Below are 19850 nucleotides of genomic sequence, written 5' to 3'. Positions count from 1 at the left end.
ACTTGAGAACAATAATTTAAATGCACAATATAGTAACTCAGAAAAGGCACCCAAGATAATCCCTAAGAATAGTTCAGAAAACAAAAATGAAAAGCTAGCTTTTCAAAGTAATTCTCCAGCAGAAATATAAAAGATGATAAAAAGAGAAGAGTGCTTTTCCCTGCCCAAAAATGGAAATTAGAGAACCAGAGGAATCGAATTTTGGTTCATGTATTGGTCTGTCATGCCACAATCCTTGAGAATTGAGCCTATGTCATGCATATGCACGATTCTAGTAGAAGATAAAATGGTAGTGGTTTGCCAGCACATCTTCAGATGATGTTCTAACAAAGACTCAAATCAATTGGCTTAGAGATCATCGCAAAGTAAATATGATGCAAAAGATGATATTATGCACCTACTTTTTACTAAAGCAAATTTATCTAAATCATCACCTATCAGTCCCCTTTTTCTCTGATAAGTTTGCCTTTAATTTTCCATAACTATAAGAACTCAGATAATTCATAATGAAATGAGAAACGTCACTGTCGAAAAACAAGATAACATAAAATTCTAAAGAGATGTTATTAAAATAAACCTTGCCATTATACCTAACATTTCTGTAAATTTGGTCTATATTTTCTTAAACGTTACCGTGATTTATTTACATGATTAGATCCACAGGCAGGTGGCAATATCCTACAAAATATTGGTGCAAACCACATCAGTACGTAGTTTATATAGCAATGACATTTCAGGACTTCATTCTACATCATGTTGGAAAAGTCCAAGTCATCCAGCTCTACTCCACGCTGCTTGACCAAACAATCAACTCACTGAAAAATTGATCATAAATTGCTTCTTTTGTTGAAGTATATTTGTCCAGACGTTTCTTGAATGCACGCAGCTCCCTTTCATGTTTTGAACTACGCTCCTGGATAATATCGACAGCCTTTCAATCAAAATTTTCCAGTGACATTTCAGACAGCAAAAACATTTCCAAAACCACTGTAAATGTACACCTTATTGGATATCTGAATCTCCTAGAAGGTAAACACCACAGCAGGAGGAAAAACAAAAAGGAGAATAGCTAAAATATTTATCTTACATTTTATGTGAATCTTCAGAATAATCAACCTTGTACTTCGCCAAATTTTGTTCAGACAGACACAGAATGAGAATATATATATAAAAGTATAAAACCAATTCAGAAATAAACTTTCTGAATATGTACGAACCTTTAGAAACAATACAACCAAGAAAATCTAGAACTTATCTAGATTCAAAATCAAAATCCAGAAAAGTAATTAAAGCGTAAATAAAATCGTTTGATAACTCTACTCTAGAAGTTTTTGAGAAAAGCAATCAGTAAGCTCTAACAACTGAACGTGATTGTTCATAAAAGCTAAATTCAATTCTTCGGTTTCTAAGGAAGGATTATGATTGATTTCCTGATAAAATAGAGAAAACTTACGAATGATTTCTTCAGAAGTAATATATCCACAAGGTAGAGTAACCACAGGACGTTCGTTCTAGGAAAGCTGTTGAATATAAAATCAACGGTTTCAGTTATGAGTCGCATACAATTTTCAATAGCAAAATGTATCGGGTTAGTATGACGGAAGGTAAAATGTTTACTACTAAATACTATATTTTGAAAGCATATTGTCTTGCTAATTTCATCGATTATATTTTTTAACTTTAGATGTATCAACTTTGTCGATGGAGTTGTAGATTCATATCAAGTAGAATCACCGTGGTTGCTCTAGCTGGGAGGAAGGGGGAGAGGAAGGGGAAGAACTAGAATAAAATCTTCCTTTCTGCACGCTTACCAAGAAGCAAATCCAGCACAAGCTCATCTTTTTTGGATATTTCTAAAAGGGTAAACATATTTAAGTCTCTCATGTTTGGGTATTTTTTAATCTAGTCCATATCATTGAAAAAGTTCCAATAATCCCTATGAGTTAGTAGTTCTAAAATAATCCCCTATGATTAGCATTTTTCAAGTTAGTCTGTGACAGTTGATAAATGTTAAATTTATAGATGATAAACATGCATTGTATAATACACCCTTTTTATGAATAAATGTTATAATACTTCGTCAATTAGCAAAAACTTAATAGGAGAAAAAAGATCATCTAAGAAAGGGAAGTTTCTTATTTCTCCTCCAAATTTCTAGAAATTAGTACAAATTTCGATTCTTTTTTATTTTAGATGACCTTTCTACTCTTCTAAATTTTAATTAATTTTAAGTTAATAATCAACCAATTTTCCTATTCATCCACATATCTTAAATAAAAATGTTAAGTTAAAATTTACTTTTTCTCCTTTTATGTAAGCAATAATTTAGTCTTTAAACTTTTGGTAGTTTTAGCTCCTACATTTTCAGTTTGACAAGAGTTTTAGTTTACAAATTAAATAATGTGATAATTTAGTCTTTCACTTTCAATTTTGTAATGATTAAGTCTCTATTATGAAAAATATTATTAAGATTCAATTAGTTTTCTTGATAAAATTAGTTAAGAACCAAATGTGCTTATAAACTACAAAAATTAAATAACAAAATTTAACATTTGATTTTGAGAAAGTTATTATGATAAAAGAAGAATTGACTAAATTTTATAAATTTAAAAGTGTTGCCTCCTAAAATTTAAGAACTAAATTGTTTCAAAATGAAAAGTAGAAAGGTTAAATCGTTAAAAACTAAAGTTCAAACAGAAAATTACCAAAATGTTTCGCTCATACAAACAAATGGAATGATATCCCTAATGGGGGGGGGGAGGATGTTATCTCAGGCCTTTGGTATTCAAGTTTGTATACGAAATTATTGGAAGTGAAGGGAAACATGACTATTGCTGAAATTTTGTAACGTGTTAGAGCACTAAGTTGGAAATTTTAAAATAATAAAAACTAAATTGAAAAATACCAAATATTAGCTACGAAGCATATACTGAGTTTTTCTATAAATCGATTAGCAATTAAAACCTGAGGATCCCAAACGGAAAAAATATCAAAATCGCCTCTATGATTGACTCAGATATGATAATTGATAGAAAAGATAAATGCATACAACACTCGTACCTCCCCTCCCAGCAGTCTCCGGTCACCTCCTTCATTTTTCTATATGTTTCTGACTGCATATGAAAATAAAAATTGAAAAGTAACACGAAAAATTTCAGATAAGTAGATTAAGAATTCTTTAGAAATCAAATTGAATGGTTGCTTACTTGTCTATCTCCTCTTGGACCCTTAAAGAGATAAGGATCTGAGGAAAGATCTAAAAAGAGTATGTCTTCACCTGCATATCAAACATTCATTGAGTTCTCTAACTCCCTTTTTGGGTAAGCAAGCTCATGAACAAATTTTAATTAAGAAGGGAATTGGCTCGGTGCAAACTCCCCAAAGACAATAAATTAAAAACCTCTTACCAGTATTAATTCGCGATAAAGTGAAATCGATTATCGAAATCTGAAGTCCAAATGTTTTTACGGTCATGTTCTTACTCTCAAGGGTGAACTGCAACGCTTCATAATCATTCCGACTTAACAGTACATTTCCCCTGGCAATAAATACATGATGCAAATCAGTAGCCAAAGAAAAGAAACGACTAAAATAACTGTAGATTGACGAATAATCCGACCAGTGCAGATCTCGGTGTTCAAATTGATAAGCAGCTTCAGCTACAGCCAGAGCCGCAGTTACCTGCAATTCGTCAAAATTGGTTTGATTGAAGCTTCAAAAGCCAATAACGCTAGTAAAATCCATTGCAAACCTGTACTAATAAGCTTTGGGCCTCATCATAATTTAGGAGTACAAAGCTTTCAAGATCTTTTCCCCCATGTTGGAGAACAAACACAACATAAAGCTGTACAGAACATCAGCAAGAGTCAACAACCAGATAAATTACACAATTCAAGCCTCTAATATCATAATATGACATTTTATTTAAAATAATTTAATGCCATTACTTAAGGCATACATTGTGAGATCTTACGACAAAGTGACATGTTGGTATCTACGAAGAAATACAAAAAAGAAATGATCATGATCTTCTAGCAACAAGAATTATTTTCAGAAGATGAGCAATATTATGTGAGCAAATATACGTTTCTATGTTTTATCTTTCGCTTATAACATGGCTACATGTACTCACCTATAGGTGTTTTGGGGTTTTTCCCTCACTTCGTTTATCAAAAAAAATGTTTTTTTTAATCCAAAAAAAGACCTACATGTAAAAGATTAAAATGCAAATCCAAGTAGGTAAAAGTAATTCGTGATTGAAAAGAACATGTTTCTCTGGAAACTCAAATACATGTGTAATATGAAGAAACATAAAAATAAATCAAATGATATTCTAGCTACATAAATTATTTTCACAAGATAAGCAACATTATGAGAATAGAAATACGTTCTTGTGTTTTATGTTACCATTCTAAATTTCGGAAAAATAAATAATTCATGATCTATACAAAGAGAAACCTGTTTCTCCGGAAACTCCTTCGGGTGATCATTTTCTGAGCCATGCTTTTCATCCCAATCTTCCCAAGCCTTGACTAGTACAGCGTCATAAGAACCTTGACATACCCTTAAACTATTGGATAAAAAAATCACGTAGATATTAGTTCATAATCCATAAGAAACTGCTCCAGTTTTATACGAAAGTCATTCTCACAAAACCCAGGGTATGGAATGTGCTGGAAACAAGTTCTCCCATATATTTGGACTAAAAATTGTATCACATCAAAATGTTTGATTGCCCAACATAAAGCAGAAAGAAACTACTGCGGATAAGGAAAAAGCATGGTAAAAAATTCTAGTCAGTGGATGTGTATTGGCATTGTAGAAAACCATGGATATTTATCTCACTACGGAGCAAACATACTCTATGGTTCGTATGAATGTTGTGCAAAAGTTATCAGCACAGCGCTCGTTACTTCTTAAAGAATTTAGAGTTCTGGAAAGTATGACTTCCTCCAGCAGTTCTACTGATCTCTGATACAAAGTAAGTATGACTGATTTAGAGTTCTCTTTTATGAAAAAACTCACTTTCATTGAGAAAAAAAATGTAAGAATGCACAATCATACAAAAAACCAAGCCCACAAAAAAGAAAAGAGAGAGATATTACAAGAAGGAAATTGCATAGATGACAAAAACATTTTAAAAAAACAGTCAATAGCACTTCTTTTTTGCACATTGCGAATATGGCAAATATAACAAGTAATTAATGATATCAGACAGCTATCAGAGGGCTATCTAGAATTCTCAGGGAGTTATCAGCTTTTAAATTTGCTACTTTTGCAATTTAGAAAATGTAGTGACACAGACGTTATTATAATAAATATTTTGCAAGTGCCCCTTACAAGGAGGGGCTCCAAGTAAGCAAACTCATTCCTATAGAATAATGACTGACTTAGACTTACAACAAGATTCTGGTTAAACTACATTCATCAGAATCAATGGAATGAAACAAAATCAGAAACAAATATTATAATATTTTTAAAGAACAAACGAAAGAACATATAGGAAAGAATTTCAAAAAAGTCAATGCGTTAAAAATCTACTTCCCAAAACGCAAGGATTCGTCAACATGATCTCCCACCCCACAGTTTTCCTATCAAGTGCCACTTGCCAAGATGGAATAGTCTTGAGTTGGTGCTGAAGTGTACCTTTTGTATTTCTCCATTAACTTTCAAGTCTCCGTCTATTGGAACTACCTTGCAAACGGTGTTACCAACTTTGAAAGCTTCTCCATACGTACCTTCACCAACTTTGACAATAGTTTCCAGCTCACTGAATCAAAAACAAAGTAATTACAGAAATTTAAAGAAAGTGAATGAGCAACATGCAAGATAAAGTAAACCAAGAAATTAACTGGAAAACAACTTCAATTGCAAGAGCAGTGGCCGCAAACCATTTATAAAATGGCATACAAATAAATCGAAGTGAATGTATCATATTGACTCTATGACAATTGGAGACTGAAATTTCAGCAAAATTACTTGAGTTCAACAGATTTAAGAAAGCCGTAACTTGTTGAGCTTGATCCTCAATCAACTCATTCAATTAATACTTCCAAATAGAGTCTGCCATGCTAAAGCTTGACAATAAACTAAAGGGCAGCAACACAAATCCCTAAAAGATTAAACCTTAAGAAACAGTTTGTGCATTACGTTACTGAGGAATCTCCGTTTGGAGGTGAAATTGTCAATTGATAGAACCCAAATATATTGAGATATAATTGATAACCAAAGTATAAAATAAAAAATAGAGGTACTTGGACCCCCCAATCTTGAGATCACACTCAACCCCAAATTCACTCACCAAAATATGGCCTATCTTCCCTATTCTCCCTAACCCTGTTTATAACCAAATTCCATAACCAACTCCCTTAGTTAATTAGTAATTAGTAATGTACCCCTGATATGCCTCGAGCACCCATATACCATTTCTATCAGGAACCTCTTCCCACCCCTCTGTGCACAAAGAATTCAGAGAGGCAAAGAAGGGAACAGAATCAGAAACCAACCATCAAATCTGGGAGAAGACAAAAGGCTAAACATATTGTTTTGTGCTCTTTTAAACCTAAGCAGGATAAATGCATGAAAATAAGTGTTTCCAGACTGACGAACAAACCAATAATTAGAGAATACGTCTTTAAGCGTGGAAGGAGTTGACTGTCCACAAACTGCTAATAATGCACTAAGTGGATCCAAATCATATTTATGGAAAGAAGTAGATGTAGATGTTAAAGAAAGTTTCTTCACAGCAACTTCAATGTCTTCACGATCCTCAGTTCTCATTTCTTCTGCTCTGTTACTTCTGTTGTCATTGCTATCTATTTTAAGGGCATCGATATCATTTATACTGAAAATAAATCTTCTCTGAATAGAGCACCAGTGCGCATCTCTATCTCTAGCTGAATTCTCGGGAGTTTTCAATTTGAATTTGTCCAAATGAATTCCACCAATTGGTTCAATGGACCCCAGTGGAGTTTCTAATATCTTTGATAACGTGCTAGAAGGTGCAAGACTGTACTTTGATTTCTTGGAAATTAACCATTTTTCTATTCTAGAGCATAGAGATGGTATTGTAGAACTATCAAATTGGCTGCTTGTCCATGTACTGAAGCTCTTGGGGGAAGGGCTCTCCTCCAACAACTCAAAAGCATCTACCTCTTGAAAGTATGCACGCTCCTTGTCAAAGTTTGTAGGTTGTACATACTTTCCCTGCCAATTTCAAATATTAAAGTACTTGTGATGAACGTAGAGAATAAAGAACCTCATAAAAACTTCAAATACTAAATGCAAAGCATAGGTGTGAGATGCAAAAAGGTTTAACATTTACGAAAAAGAAAAGATTAAATGAACAGAACACTCTAACTGCATAAAGTAAAGGGGAAACAAAGGTCACCAGTTAAAAAGAAGCCTACTTTAGGAAGAGCAGGTTTTCCTTTTCTCTTTGCCTGCTTACATTGACGCTGACGATCTATACAAGCCTCAACTGCAATACTCACCCTCCCTCTGATAAAAGTGAAACACAATACACTCAGCCAATTGCAAGTGAATGAGAAAGAAAATGAAGACAATAAGTGAATGTTTATTATTTGGTTAGAAAATAACATCAATCAATAAATCAATAGAGCAGAGATCCCATCCTTGTCCCTATCTCTATAAGGACTTTTAATCTTTGCTTTGGTCCCATATAACGATGCGGTTAAAGCATTACTAGCTGAAATTTGGTTTGAAAGGAACCAAAGAGTTTTCCAAGATAAGCATCTCCAGTGGCCTGAACATTTTAAAGTAGCAAAAGTTAATGCTTCTTCTTGGTGTTTCTTGTCTAAATCTTTCGTGAATATTTCTATTCAAGATATTTGTCTGAATTTGGGAGCTTTTATTTTTTCTGCTTAATCTTTGATTCAGATTGTTCTGATGATGTTGTACTGCTTTCAGTATCTCTTTTTTTTTTATTATTTGTATCGTCTATTTTGGAACATTAGCTTATTTTCATAATCAATGAAAAGTTACTTTCCTTCCACCACCACCACCACCCAAAAATTGCCTTCTATTGATCTTGAAAACAAAGGTTGATTTAATGGTTGTGCGGGTTTTGAGGCTCCACCAAGAGGTTCAACATCATCTTGAATAAGCTATCAATTCCCGTAAGGCTCGTGGCATCTAGGGGGTTTTCAACTTAGTGATCTTGTAATGGTACATGAAGAACTCTAGACTTCCCGCAAGGACTCATTCTAAGCTCACCAACAAGAAGGTTGCCCCATTTCCAATTTTAGAGAGAATTGGCCATGATGCTTGTTCTATTGATCTCTCTCCTTCCATGCCCATTAGCAACACCTTAAATGTGTCAATTGTCTTCCCTAAGTTTGCACCTTCTGACAACTTAGCACCTAAAATTCTCGGGCGAGTCTTCTTTCTGGTGAGAAGGGTTTGATGTAGGACCTTTCATTGTGTGAGTTTTCTTAACCAAGTACGGCTGTGGTTATTTTTACTCTCTTTCTTGCAATTATTTAGGCTGATTGTTATAAGTTAGTTATAGCTGTTTCTTGGCTGTTTAGTTGGTTAGCAGGCTGTTGGCTGGTTAGGCAAGCCTCCCCTTTTGTACAAATATAGTCTCTATGTATGCTTTTAGGCTAAAATTTTCCATTTCAATAAAATGGCTTAAACTTGAGTGCATCAGAAAATCTAGCTAAGAGAACCTAGGCCTTGTTAAAGAGTTTCATTAGCCATACCATAAATGTGAACCTACTCAGCATGAGAACAAACGTGCAATATGTCAAATTATATGGGGTCTGTGAATGATACTCTTTTTTACAAGAAAAGAAGAATGTACTATGAAGGCCAAGGCGGCACAGTTGACACTGTTGATCCCTACTCTCTCTAACCCGTTCTTACAACTCATCTATCCTTTTGTGATAACTTCATGGCATCCGATTAGCAGTTATACTACATGATAACTTACTCAATAATCTACTGCCCCAGAGCGTATTAATGTGTTGTCTAGACTTACATCATTGTCATTTAGATATTTTTCTCTCTGTGTTTCAGTGTAGTCATTAAATAGTCAACTTCAAGGGGATAAGCTACAACAAAACTCTCCATGCTAGCAACAATTTATAGAGCAGATACAAAACCACATCGACAATCTTATAGGAATTGTCAGCACAAATTTGAAGAGAACATTAAAAGAAGATCGAAGTAAACCTGATGGAAAGGGCACGGTTCCAACTAATTCTCTTACTGTCAACGGCAGCTAAACTCACTCTGTTCACATTGCAACCATTGGAACCCAAGTTTTGCTTCCTGAAAGAAAATTGAAACAGAAACACATGAAACAGTGGATTTGATCAAACAACGTAAAAAACAGAGAGGAATTAAAGGAGTGATTGAAGAAAATTTACGGGTGAGGAGGATGAACGGTCTTCTGGGTTGGCTTTCTTCGTCTATAAACCTCTTCTACTGAGGCTTCTTCTTGGAGGTCGCTTCCCTCGCTGGCAATTAACTCGGACCACAAATCAATGGCCTTTCCACCTAGAATTTGACCCGTTTAACACAATCAGAAACGAAGCAAAAAATATATATATAATGAAAGGAAGATGAGAGTTGGATTGTTGTAAGGTTTTGGGTACCTAGATTGGAAGTCATGCTGATGGTGTAAAGATGATTGGAGAAAGTAGAGGGACTGAGAGAGGAGATGGGCAAATGCAGAGAAGGAGCGTTCGAAAGTTCGAATGGCGGGAGGCCAATGAACCACCCAACGCCAGAAATGATACCATTTATGTGAAACTTACATAATTCCTTTTAAATGCCCAAAACTTTCAAAATATTTATAAACATAGAACAAAAATTCATAGAAATTATTATTATATGACTGTGATATTTGTAAATAAAATACTTTTTATTTTGTGGCTCCATTTATCTCATTTTGATAAGTAATTTTTTCTTTTTCTTTTTACTTTTTCTTTTTACTTTTTCTTTTTACTTTTTCAATCTTTGCTCTACGTGGAGAAGTTTATTTCTCTCTCACTAGCTCTTGCTTACTTTTCTCGCTCACATATAATCTTCTATTCTGCTCTTCGTTTTTTCTTGCTTATAAATTACTTTCCTCTCTCGTAATTGGAGCTACGATAGTGTGTGATTTTGCCAAAGAAGGAAAGAGAACAAATTCCCCAAAATTGTTTAGGAAAGAAATCTAACAGAATGGCAAATTTGTAACTCCGCTCATCTATATATGAGCTGAAGGTCATTTATCATTATTTAAAAAATAAAAAAAAATGTGACATTTTTCATTTCAAAGGGTCCAATAATTCTAAGATCAAGTTTTGATTTCAAGTTAATGATTAATTTTGATTAATTAGTCGAGATAAATTTATATTTTATCTTTCTTAATTTTGGTACGCGAGGTACTTTACCTTTTATCTTTCATCAATAATCACTCCATTTGTATCCAATTTTAAAAACACAAAAACAATTATTTTTTTCAAAATTTGGCTTCCGTTTTAAAAATATACAACAATTAAATAAAACAAATTGCTAGTAAATATAAACTTAATTTTAAAAAACCAAATGCTCATCAAAGATGAACAGTTATTCACATTTCTTAAAATATTATCATATTTACTGTGTAGACATCAAATATAATTTATTTTATTTGTTGTACACAAGATTCATAAGGTCTATTTTAAAAGGTTTGATTTCTCTATATTTTTACATATATGTATACAAATAATTCATGAAGTACTTGGATTGGACTTTGGACCAAAGTTTAACTGAAAATTTTGATTTTGGCTTGGTTTTGGATTCTTAAGAAAAAATATGTATTGACTTAATTAATAAAATTAATAACGTAGAGAGTACATGGATAAATAATTGAGTCAAATCATATTATTCAAATAATACGTAATAATAAATAAATAACATATAGTTTTCTCTGGTTACAAAGATTAAAGATAGATTTGATATATGAAATGATTCCAATGAAAAGTAGTCGATGAGGTAGAAAACTCATGAAATACTTTTATTTATTCCGTTGTTTCTGCTAAGACTTATCTTTCTATTGTGAATTTGACGAGGTGGTTTACAATGGTAAGAACGTTTGTAACCACATTCAGCACTGACATCAGCAATTGGATCGTTATAGTCACTGAATCTCGATGCATTTACAACCTCAATCATGTTAATGTTGATGCTAAGCAAGATAATGCAAATTGTAATGAAAATGCTTCTCAGAGAAAACGTCATTGTTAAGTTATCAAATCAACAAATATTTGAGATTGAATTGCTAAAACTACAGTGCCCTCCTTTGATAGCTATAGAAGAAGGTAATGAATGGTTAGAAATCTTGGGAATTTATAATGTTGCATTGAGTTTGCCATAATAAGTGTTTTGTTCCAATTTCTAATTATGGTTTGCATTTGTAGGGCTAACATTAATTTGCCAACTCTTTAATTCCTATTTACATGCGTTTTAAGCTATAAATTGTCTTCTCTAATTATAACAAGTATTACACCTCAATATCAAGTAAATTTTAATCTATAATGTTATAATATTATTTTCTAGATATAATTTTTAAATTTGAGAAATATTAAAATATAATCGTACATGTGGCGAAATTATATTATATATATTCTTAAATCATAAACGACCGAATGATCAACATGAAGCTATGTTTGGTTTACTTTTTAAAACATTTAAAAAGTCATCATAGATATGTCCAAGATACACTAATGTTCACATCGTTGTATGTTAATCTTAATTTCAATGTCGAAAATGATTTTACCCCACTTTTTAAACTTAATAATTTTAACCTCTTGCTCACATAATTTTGTAAAAATCTACAAAATGATCCTTAGTTTCTTAACTTTTTTAGTTTGTTCTACTTTTAGATTTTTCTTTTTTCTTTCAAAAGAAATAAATAAATTAGATATCATTTAAATATCGAACAGGTCCCGTAGCTCAGTTGGTTAGAGCGTTGGTCTTATGAGCCGAAGGTCGCGGGTTCGAGCCCCGCCGGGACCATTAATATTTGTTAAATTTTTTCCCTTCCATTTTCATGGAACGGCCACGTTTTGACATGCATATTAAATAAGGCCGTAACAAAAAAACCGGGTTGATTTGATTGCATTTCCTTGTTTTCATTTTAATTATGTCTGCATGGTTTAAAAGCTTCATCTTTCTATGCTAAATAGTATAATACTCTATTGTCATAAATATAGTATTTTGCTATAAATTATAAATAATTTAGTGCATTTTACTATATTAAAAAATAGTTTTATGTTAAAGGTAATAATTGTCAATTGTTTTATTTACTTATTTTAAAAATACAAAAGTGTGATTGTATATTTCTGACTTTAAATTGTATACTTTGCTAATTTTTATCAATATCATCACATCAAATTTTCCACGAAAGAAAGAGTATATCATTACATAAATTTGTTGGTTAGAACCATATAAAACGAATCATTGAGTATAAAAATGGAATAAAAACTTTAATAAATAGAAAAACAAAATCGACAATGAGAAGATGAAATAGCTGCACAGCTAATGCAAGATTAAAGTAAGCATCGTTTAAAAAGAAAAAAGGAAAAATAAAGCGAAGTTGTGGAGAATGGTAAATTCTGATAATAAGAACAATACACTGAAAGGTTATACAAATGGTGCACACAACAGGTTAACCTGAGTCAAAAAGAGTACACATATAACTTAACTCTGGCATCATCTTCATATGACAAAGAAATATGAAGGGATTGTTTTTCAAATTCCAAGGACCACAAAATTAAACGAGCGATGCTACAGAAGCATATACCACAACTCCCTTTCCTTGACCTTTCCCTTCCCCACTGACCAAGCGATAAAAGATATTTCTTAAATCTTTCAACTTAGTTGTCATCCGCTGCAAAAGAAATGGGGGATTATGCAGCAGACATTATGCACTCAATTGCTTGTTTGCAGATGCCAGTCATTGTGGCTTCTGGACCGAAAACCTGCATGGAGAGAGGGAAGAAAGTTTTATACAGAATGCATAAGCCGGAAAACGTAGGCCAAGTCTATAACCAAACCAGGGAAGTTCATCCCAAGAGTTTAGAGATCATTCTCCAAAAACAAAGGATCCATTTTAAAGCGATATTTAAAAAACTATTGCAAGTTGCAATCCTAGAGGGGGTGTCTGGGACAAAGAGTCAAGTTTTGTTCAGAGAATTATGAACTCCTGAAAATTTGATTTTTTTAGCAGTGAGATCCACAAACTTCTTGGGCAACAACCTGAGCACAACTCCTCGTCAATAAACAACGTCAATACTGAGTTTGAGGAGCTGTAGCTCAGTTTTGTTTTCTTCAACATCACCCCTCTGGCCAGTGCAAACCCTTTTTACTCAAGGAACTATATTACAGCAAGTTTATAGAAGACGAGATACCGCATCTCCAACATAATTTGAGTCAATACTGGGTGTTTTCTACTTAAATGCAAACGGCCACCCTCCCACTCATTCACAATCCAGAGTACTGGCCTAGAATGGGGATTTGTTCATCCATCCTTTTTTAAACAGAAACAACATCTTTCATTGATGCAATGAAAAGAAACTAATGTTCAAATTACGGTGATATGTAATAAGAACTAGATTTAACTTAGAGGATGGAGATCAGTAGGTGCAACCGACTATCTCAATTAGATTGACACACCCTTAAAATATAAATGAGGCATTTCATAAAAATCCCTCTTCTCCCTGATGATCTTTTGGTTCTCTTTTCTAAATGGAATTCATTTCAATACCCCACTTTCGATTGTGTGACCATTAAAGGATAAGTGAAAATGGTTACAACATCTACTTGGTAGAGAAGAATTAAAAGTGAACTTATTGTACCTCAAGTGGAACTCCAAGCTCCTCTCCGAGAGCCCGCATTTTTGAAAGACCAGTCTGATAATTTGGACCACCTCTCCGAACATAGATATGCATTCTTGCAGCCTTTAATTTCGATTCCTGGTAGATAACAGAAATATTAGACTTTATTTAGGGGAAAAAACTAAACTGAAGAGCAAATCAATTCTAGTAGTAACCCACTTTCTCTCTTAGAGCTCGGATAATTCCATTGAAAGTAGCAGCAACATCTGTGAAATTAGCTATTCCCCCTCCAATTAGAAGGGCTCGCTTCCGCCCATCAGGGTCAGAAGTAGCACACTGAATTTCATCACAATTCAAAATTAATTAAATCGTTTCATGACAAAAAAATTATTCCCGACATATGGAGATGCTTGGACTGAAAGTGTAAACACTAATTCTTACATCAATAACAACTCGGGCATATTGCAACACCTCCTCCTCATTTGGAGCTCCACTGTATTCCGCATAATTACCAAGCTCAGATGCATAACCCAAATCTCCGACCTACCAGTAATAGACAATATGGCATCAGTAGCAATGTCTTTGGACCATAAAACGTAATCATCAAGAGCATATACAGCTCCATGCTTTCAGCTAGAGGAAAACTATAAAGTCCATGCATTGTACTAGCACCACTTACAGTATCCGCATATATAACGCTAGCACCCCCTCCTGCCACCATTGTCCATATGCGCCCTTTTGGGTTCAAAACAGTGAATTTCAAGGATGCACTTGTCTACACGATCAACATTATAATGTTATTAAAACTTCTGCCTTCTGTTGTAGAGATGCAAATTCTAATTCTATACACTTCATTTTTACCCTTTCTTACTAGTATTTGGACTAGATTATTTATGCTTCTACCAATCTTGTGGAACAACTCCCGATTAAAAAAATCATTATAAGAAGAAACCATACAACATTTAATATTTTAAATTTTTTGAACCCATGAATCCAAGATATGGTGTCCTTTTGATCATCATAAATATCATAATACTCGGATAAAATCATTGGTTAATTTACAACTATATACCATTATTAACCATCAGGGAGTACTCAAAAAAATCTTCATGGCTTCAGTCAAATATTGAGCCGTGAAAACTCAGGTTATTTCTAAGCATCAATGATGGCTCAAAATGAATTACCTTTTCATCTAAAGAGTGAACAAAACTTTCTGTAGAGCTTAGCACTCGACCAAAGGGCAAAGGAAATTCAATGTTTCCCCATCTGAGAACAGCATATCATAAATGAGACGTCACAAAGGATGCATTTTCATATGGTAAATGTTTTTTTTTTAAAACTGAGAATTATTGAACAAGATAAGAAAAATTTTGTTAATAAAAAATGAAGCACATGTTAGAAAAAAGTACTGAGAATATTATAATTAATGAATACTTCTTAAAATTTTTGAAAGCAGCAGTGTCATCCAATTCCCCTCTCATATCCAGTGGATATGGCTCCCCGTTCACCAGGGTGAATGGATTCATCTCCAGAAAACTGAAGTCCAGATCTGTAGAAAATTTAAGCCACTTTAGAGTCAAATACCATTATTTTGCATTCTTTGAGGAAAAATTATCTGACAGCATATGGACATATGTACAGAAAATCTATGAAAATAGCTACAGTATTATTCTCTGTTGGATAAGTGACACATATATGTGCCTAATATCATCTCTAGTATATTTATGAGGACATGGTTTCATCAGCAGATATTGTACCTTGAAATACATTGAATACACCCATTATGAAGTCACCAATCTTTCCTCGAATCTGGGAAAATATAGATGGTGCAGTAAGTACAAGAAAGCTTGCAAGAGGAAAACAGAGATGAAGATAAACCATTAATTAACTTAAAAATACTAAATAACTCTTTCAAGCTTGAGAAAGTTAAAGAGTAAGAGTATCCAGGAAAGGAAGCAGTAAGGGAATTTTGTAGTTAAACCATGTGGTTGAGTGGAATGAAGATTAAAGCGTTATCCAACACTAGCATGTGGCACATTCCCAATGGAACTTCAGAGAATTTTAATTATAGCTGAGCCAAGTACAGTCAGATGTATACTCTTTCAAGCATTCGTTATTTCATATCATATTGTCCACTTGGGCATAAACCCTCGTGACTCTGCTTTTGGTTCCACCTAAAATGTCTCATACAACTGGAGCTAGTTATCCTCGCTTATATAATCTTCTCTTTAGCCAATGTGGGACTTTGTTTGTGTTCCTGACACTCCTCTCTTGATCAAAGTACCACCTTGAGCCTCCCATCCAATAGTCAGCCCTTCAAAATAGATTCGATGATATTACTTTTAAACCGAGCCACTCCTTGAAGCACACTGCCTATCTGAAAGCTCAACCATGGATTCACAATGATTATTGACAAACTATGACTATGTGATTAAGGCTCAGTCATTTTATTGTTTTGCACTAGTGGGCTTTTTTTCAACAATGAATTTTGTATCGACACAATTAAGTCAAGGGTATGGCTCTAAGACCACTTATTAGGCATAAAAAACCTCCGAATATCTCCATGATGGTATGATGTTGTCCACTTTCAGCATAAGCCTTCATGCCTTTGGTTTTAGTTTCACCCAAAAGGCCTCAACCATTGGAGACAGTTGTCCACTTAAATACTCATGATCGACTTTGTTTGTATTTCCAACAGATACAAACCACATTAGGCATGAAAAAGATAGAGTAGAGAAAGAGGGTCAATACGTGCTTGAATGGTGATTACCAATGCCCTTGACTACATCATTTCTCGAGAAATGGAACTTTTTTATCATAAGTATTGTGAACTTTGAAGCATACCCATCTCAAGCTGTTGTAGGTTCAGTCACTAACGGTCGGTCTATCCCTTCAAGAGCATCCAAAAAGATATATATTATGTGAACCTTTAGTTAACATCTCACTGCCTCTTGGCGATGAAGATGAGTCCACTTCCTTTTGGCTCTGTACAGTGAAATGCCTCTTGGCAATGTAGAAATCACACTAAGTTTCAAATGAATTTTCATCTTTTCAGCTTTTTGTTGAAGAAAGTATGACCTTCAGTTCATAAAGAAGGCTAGTTTTCAACAAAATGTGGACAAAGATAGAAGTTGATCCCTTAGAAAGTAGATCAGTGGGCCTCGCTCATTTCTGTCTTGGGAGGTCCTCTTTTTTTTGTGCTGTCTGTTATGAATACAGCTTTGGCTTAAACAGAAGGCTACACTGGTTTTGAAAATAGAAAATTGAACTCCATAACAATTATAAATGAAACTGACCTCCAGAGGAAGTGTAGCTATTAACGGAGCACATGCCTCAAGTGTAAAAGGTTTTTCAGTTGGAAGGAAAATCGTCTTGACCTGTATGAAAACAAAACAAATAAAGTTTACCACTCAAAACCCCGATGAGAAAAATATAATTTACGTATTGAAAATAAGTTTAAAAAATCCAACGCCTACTTTATCCCAGTTCTCTTCAATTTCGATACCCCCACATTCTGAAAAACTTATTTCGCAGCCAAGCCTTTCAGAGACAATAGATAGGTAGTACTCTTGATCATGGGGAACAAATGGCTCCACAATGAATGTTGTAATTGGAGCCTTGCAACCACCCATCTCAACCTATCATAAAAAGACACTCGTTTTATATGAAACAGAAATAGATAGAATTCAAGAATCATGAAGGTGTGAAAGAATAATCACCTGCACTCCAAGGCGTTGCTTCACAAACTCAGCAACTTGAGCTAGATCCAAATTCAAAGCTACCAAGCCACTCTTTCCACGTTTCCCAAATAACATGTCTGGTTTCACTACTAACCTGGTAGATGACAGCCATGGTTCGTTGTTTGTCAGCTCAGCGAAGTCGGTTGATTGATTTACCTATGCCCCAGCAAATTTCATTAGGTATATATAAATATACTAGACAATTAGTCCAAAAAAACTGACAGCAAGTGAAACAAAATGATTGATAAGTCAAACGCTTGGTTGATTGATTTACAAAGTCAAACAAAAGGACATTTATTCCAGAAATGGACAACAGAGCTTAGTAAAAGGAAATGGGAAATATGTTGTTTCTATGCCTTCCAAACACAGAAGATTGGTAATATTAACCCAAAAAAATCACGCATGAGTATTGCTCTTAGCATGGGAAGAAGGAAAAACGTATCGCTACAAGATTAATTGAGAGAGAAACAATCCTTCATTAATAAAAAATAAAAATTAATAAAATAATAAAAAAAAAAAAAAAACAACAACAACAACAACAAAAAACAAGATAAAAGGAATATCAAATCTGGTTCTCCTTGGTACATATTCAAATGAAGTATGTAACAAAAAATCAAATGAACAAGATAAATTCCAAACTTCGTTTTAAACATCTAAATTTCAAATTTCATTTCTGAACGGGAAAATGCTTCCTAAACCAATGGATTGCTTTTTGGAAGATAACCCCATATGGAAAACAAAGTTCTCTACATACACAAAACCCCATTTAGAAATACGATTCCACCCATCCAACGACATAAAACCGACCCAAACTAGAAAGAAAACTCGATCAAGAGACCGGCAAGGCAATCGAAGTTCTAACTACTAAATCACACCCACATAACAATCAACACACGATTGCGCAAATTGGACAAATTGGCACCAACCCACCATAAAAAAAGACCAAGGAAATTGAACCCAGATAACAATCAATCGAAATTCCCGATACACAGCGATGAAGACCGAAGACAAATCAGATGGGCATTACATAAGGACACATAGGAATATCCATTATGAATTATTAACCTGAGCAGAGCAGATCTGGAGGTCGATATTAGCGAGGCGTTTGAGATGCTCCTTGAGAAGCCTCTTAGAGTCATACTCCCTGATCTTCTTCCTAGCCATTACAAACTTCCTGATGTTCTTCCAATTGAGAAAAGAAATTCAACGAATGTGAGAAATAAGGGAAAATAGATTGGAAGATTAAATAGAGAGAGAGAGGTATGAAAAATAAGGGTGTGGATGAAGAGCTTCAACAACTGGTTAGGTGAGTAGGTGACTCAATTAAGAGAAATAAGTTCCTGAGAAATATGTTCACGGTAACTGAAAGAATGGCGCGCCACGATGAACTATACGACGTCGGAGAATTTTTTTTCTTTTTTAACGGTCAACGAATTAAACGAAAATAATACATTTTTTAATTAATAATTGATAGTTGATAATCATATACTTTGACTAAACATGCATTCGATTATTAGCGTCCATCCATCGATAATATTTCGATACATTTTGTAAATATTTTTGTTATCTTTTCATCCTTGAAAATAACCCTAATTATTATTTGTTGTTTCATCTCTGTAAGACTCACTACCATTTCTCTACATAAACTTTGTGAAATCTTGTTGATTATGTTTACAAGATTAAGTTGCTTGTTCTTGTTCTTGTACTTTTTTGATGCTCTGATATTTCTTATTACTTTTGTTGCAACATGGAAAGGTTCTTATAAGGATTCAAATTACGTTTTTCCTAAAAAAACTGTTTCGTGTAATTGGAGTATGTCTGACATAGTAGAAAAGCTGGAGGAATTATAAGTATTAGATCCAAAATGAACTATTTTAAAACCAAACAAATAGTTTTCTCAAATAAAGGCTAGCTTTAGTAACTGAAAAATAATCATAGAGAGATGATTGTTTTGAAATAAAAACTAATTACGATAAAAATCCCTTTGAACTTGACATGTAGCTAAGTGTATCTTAATTGTCGACAATGACAGGAAGAATAAAGCATAATGAAAAAAGTTGGCACTTATGAAACTTATTTTTTATGTATGGTAAAGTTGTTGCAACTAAAATTTCAATTGCAATCAACTTGTGTAACGTAGTTTTTAATGTCACGTTAGCAAATGTTAGATGGTATAACTAACTATAGAAGTCGTGATTCAGGTATTCAATCAATTAAATATAATATGATATTGGTTATAACAATACAATTTGTAAGTTAGTATAATCTATCGCTTTTAGTG

The 19850-nt window shown here is 33.7% G+C and overlaps 2 protein-coding genes and 1 non-coding gene across 6 annotated transcripts; 1 reads left to right on the top strand and 2 right to left on the bottom strand.

Annotated features, from left to right (window-relative positions):
• Positions 1-525: 525 nt before the first annotated feature.
• Positions 526-9797, bottom strand: LOC101202824 (serine/threonine-protein kinase haspin homolog). 4 transcript variants are annotated; one of them, XM_031885204.1, is made up of 15 exons: positions 9621-9796; positions 9393-9522; positions 9196-9294; positions 7410-7500; positions 6614-7206; positions 5647-5770; positions 4862-4971; positions 4459-4570; positions 3752-3844; positions 3620-3681; positions 3408-3538; positions 3207-3277; positions 3061-3113; positions 1454-1520; positions 526-931 (listed from the first exon to the last, which is right to left on the bottom strand). In XM_031885204.1, exons 1-15 carry the CDS (start codon positions 9634-9636, stop codon positions 782-784), a joined length of 1902 nt encoding a protein of 633 aa, XP_031741064.1. In that variant the 5' UTR covers positions 9637-9796; the 3' UTR covers positions 526-781. The 4 variants fall into 4 exon arrangements, with proteins under 4 accessions (XP_031741064.1, XP_004135759.1, XP_031741056.1 ...); XM_004135711.3 differs by having other exon boundaries at positions 526-913; positions 9621-9793; XM_031885196.1 differs by having other exon boundaries at positions 3408-3681; positions 9621-9797.
• A 2138-nt stretch (positions 9798-11935) lies between these two features.
• TRNAI-UAU lies at positions 11936-12009 on the top strand. Its single transcript has one exon. It is a non-coding gene; the product is annotated as a tRNA-Ile (tRNA).
• Positions 12010-12535: 526 nt separating this feature from the next.
• LOC101216462 (ATP-citrate synthase alpha chain protein 2) lies at positions 12536-18945 on the bottom strand. Its single transcript, XM_004135523.3, has 12 exons — positions 18635-18945; positions 17549-17725; positions 17306-17467; positions 17126-17206; positions 15587-15638; positions 15264-15378; positions 15014-15095; positions 14509-14604; positions 14271-14372; positions 14049-14165; positions 13851-13967; positions 12536-12974 (listed from the first exon to the last, which is right to left on the bottom strand). Exons 1-12 carry the CDS (start codon positions 18731-18733, stop codon positions 12903-12905), a joined length of 1272 nt encoding a protein of 423 aa, XP_004135571.1. The 5' UTR covers positions 18734-18945; the 3' UTR covers positions 12536-12902.
• Between the last annotated feature and the right edge of the window lie 905 nt (positions 18946-19850).

This window comes from Cucumis sativus, chromosome 1, assembly GCF_000004075.3.
Source record: "Cucumis sativus cultivar 9930 chromosome 1, Cucumber_9930_V3, whole genome shotgun sequence".
Classification (NCBI taxonomy): Eukaryota; Viridiplantae; Streptophyta; class Magnoliopsida; order Cucurbitales; family Cucurbitaceae; genus Cucumis; species Cucumis sativus.
Note: the sequence above shows the minus strand (reverse complement) of the source record. Positions and strands in the feature narration are given on the sequence as shown.

What these genes read in the sequence shown, in the direction of transcription:
- LOC101202824 (XM_031885196.1), bottom strand. An exon ending in TTAATGGAGAAATACAAAAG is followed by an intron (nt 4,972 to 5,646) that starts GTACACTTCAGC and finishes ACTTTGTATCAG; the next exon opens with AGATCAGTAGAACTGCTGGA. An exon ending in AGGAGTTTCCGGAGAAACAG is followed by an intron (nt 3,845 to 4,458) that starts GTTTCTCTTTGT and finishes TGTTCTGTACAG; the next exon opens with CTTTATGTTGTGTTTGTTCT.
- LOC101216462 (XM_004135523.3), bottom strand. Translation starts at nt 18,733, where the DNA reads ATGGCTAGGAAGAAGATCAGGGAGTATGACTCTAAGAGGCTTCTCAAG. An exon ending in AGCAACGCCTTGGAGTGCAG is followed by an intron (nt 17,468 to 17,548) that starts GTGATTATTCTT and finishes TTTTTATGATAG; the next exon opens with GTTGAGATGGGTGGTTGCAA. An exon ending in TTCACTCTTTAGATGAAAAG is followed by an intron (nt 14,605 to 15,013) that starts GTAATTCATTTT and finishes TTGATCGTGTAG; the next exon opens with ACAAGTGCATCCTTGAAATT.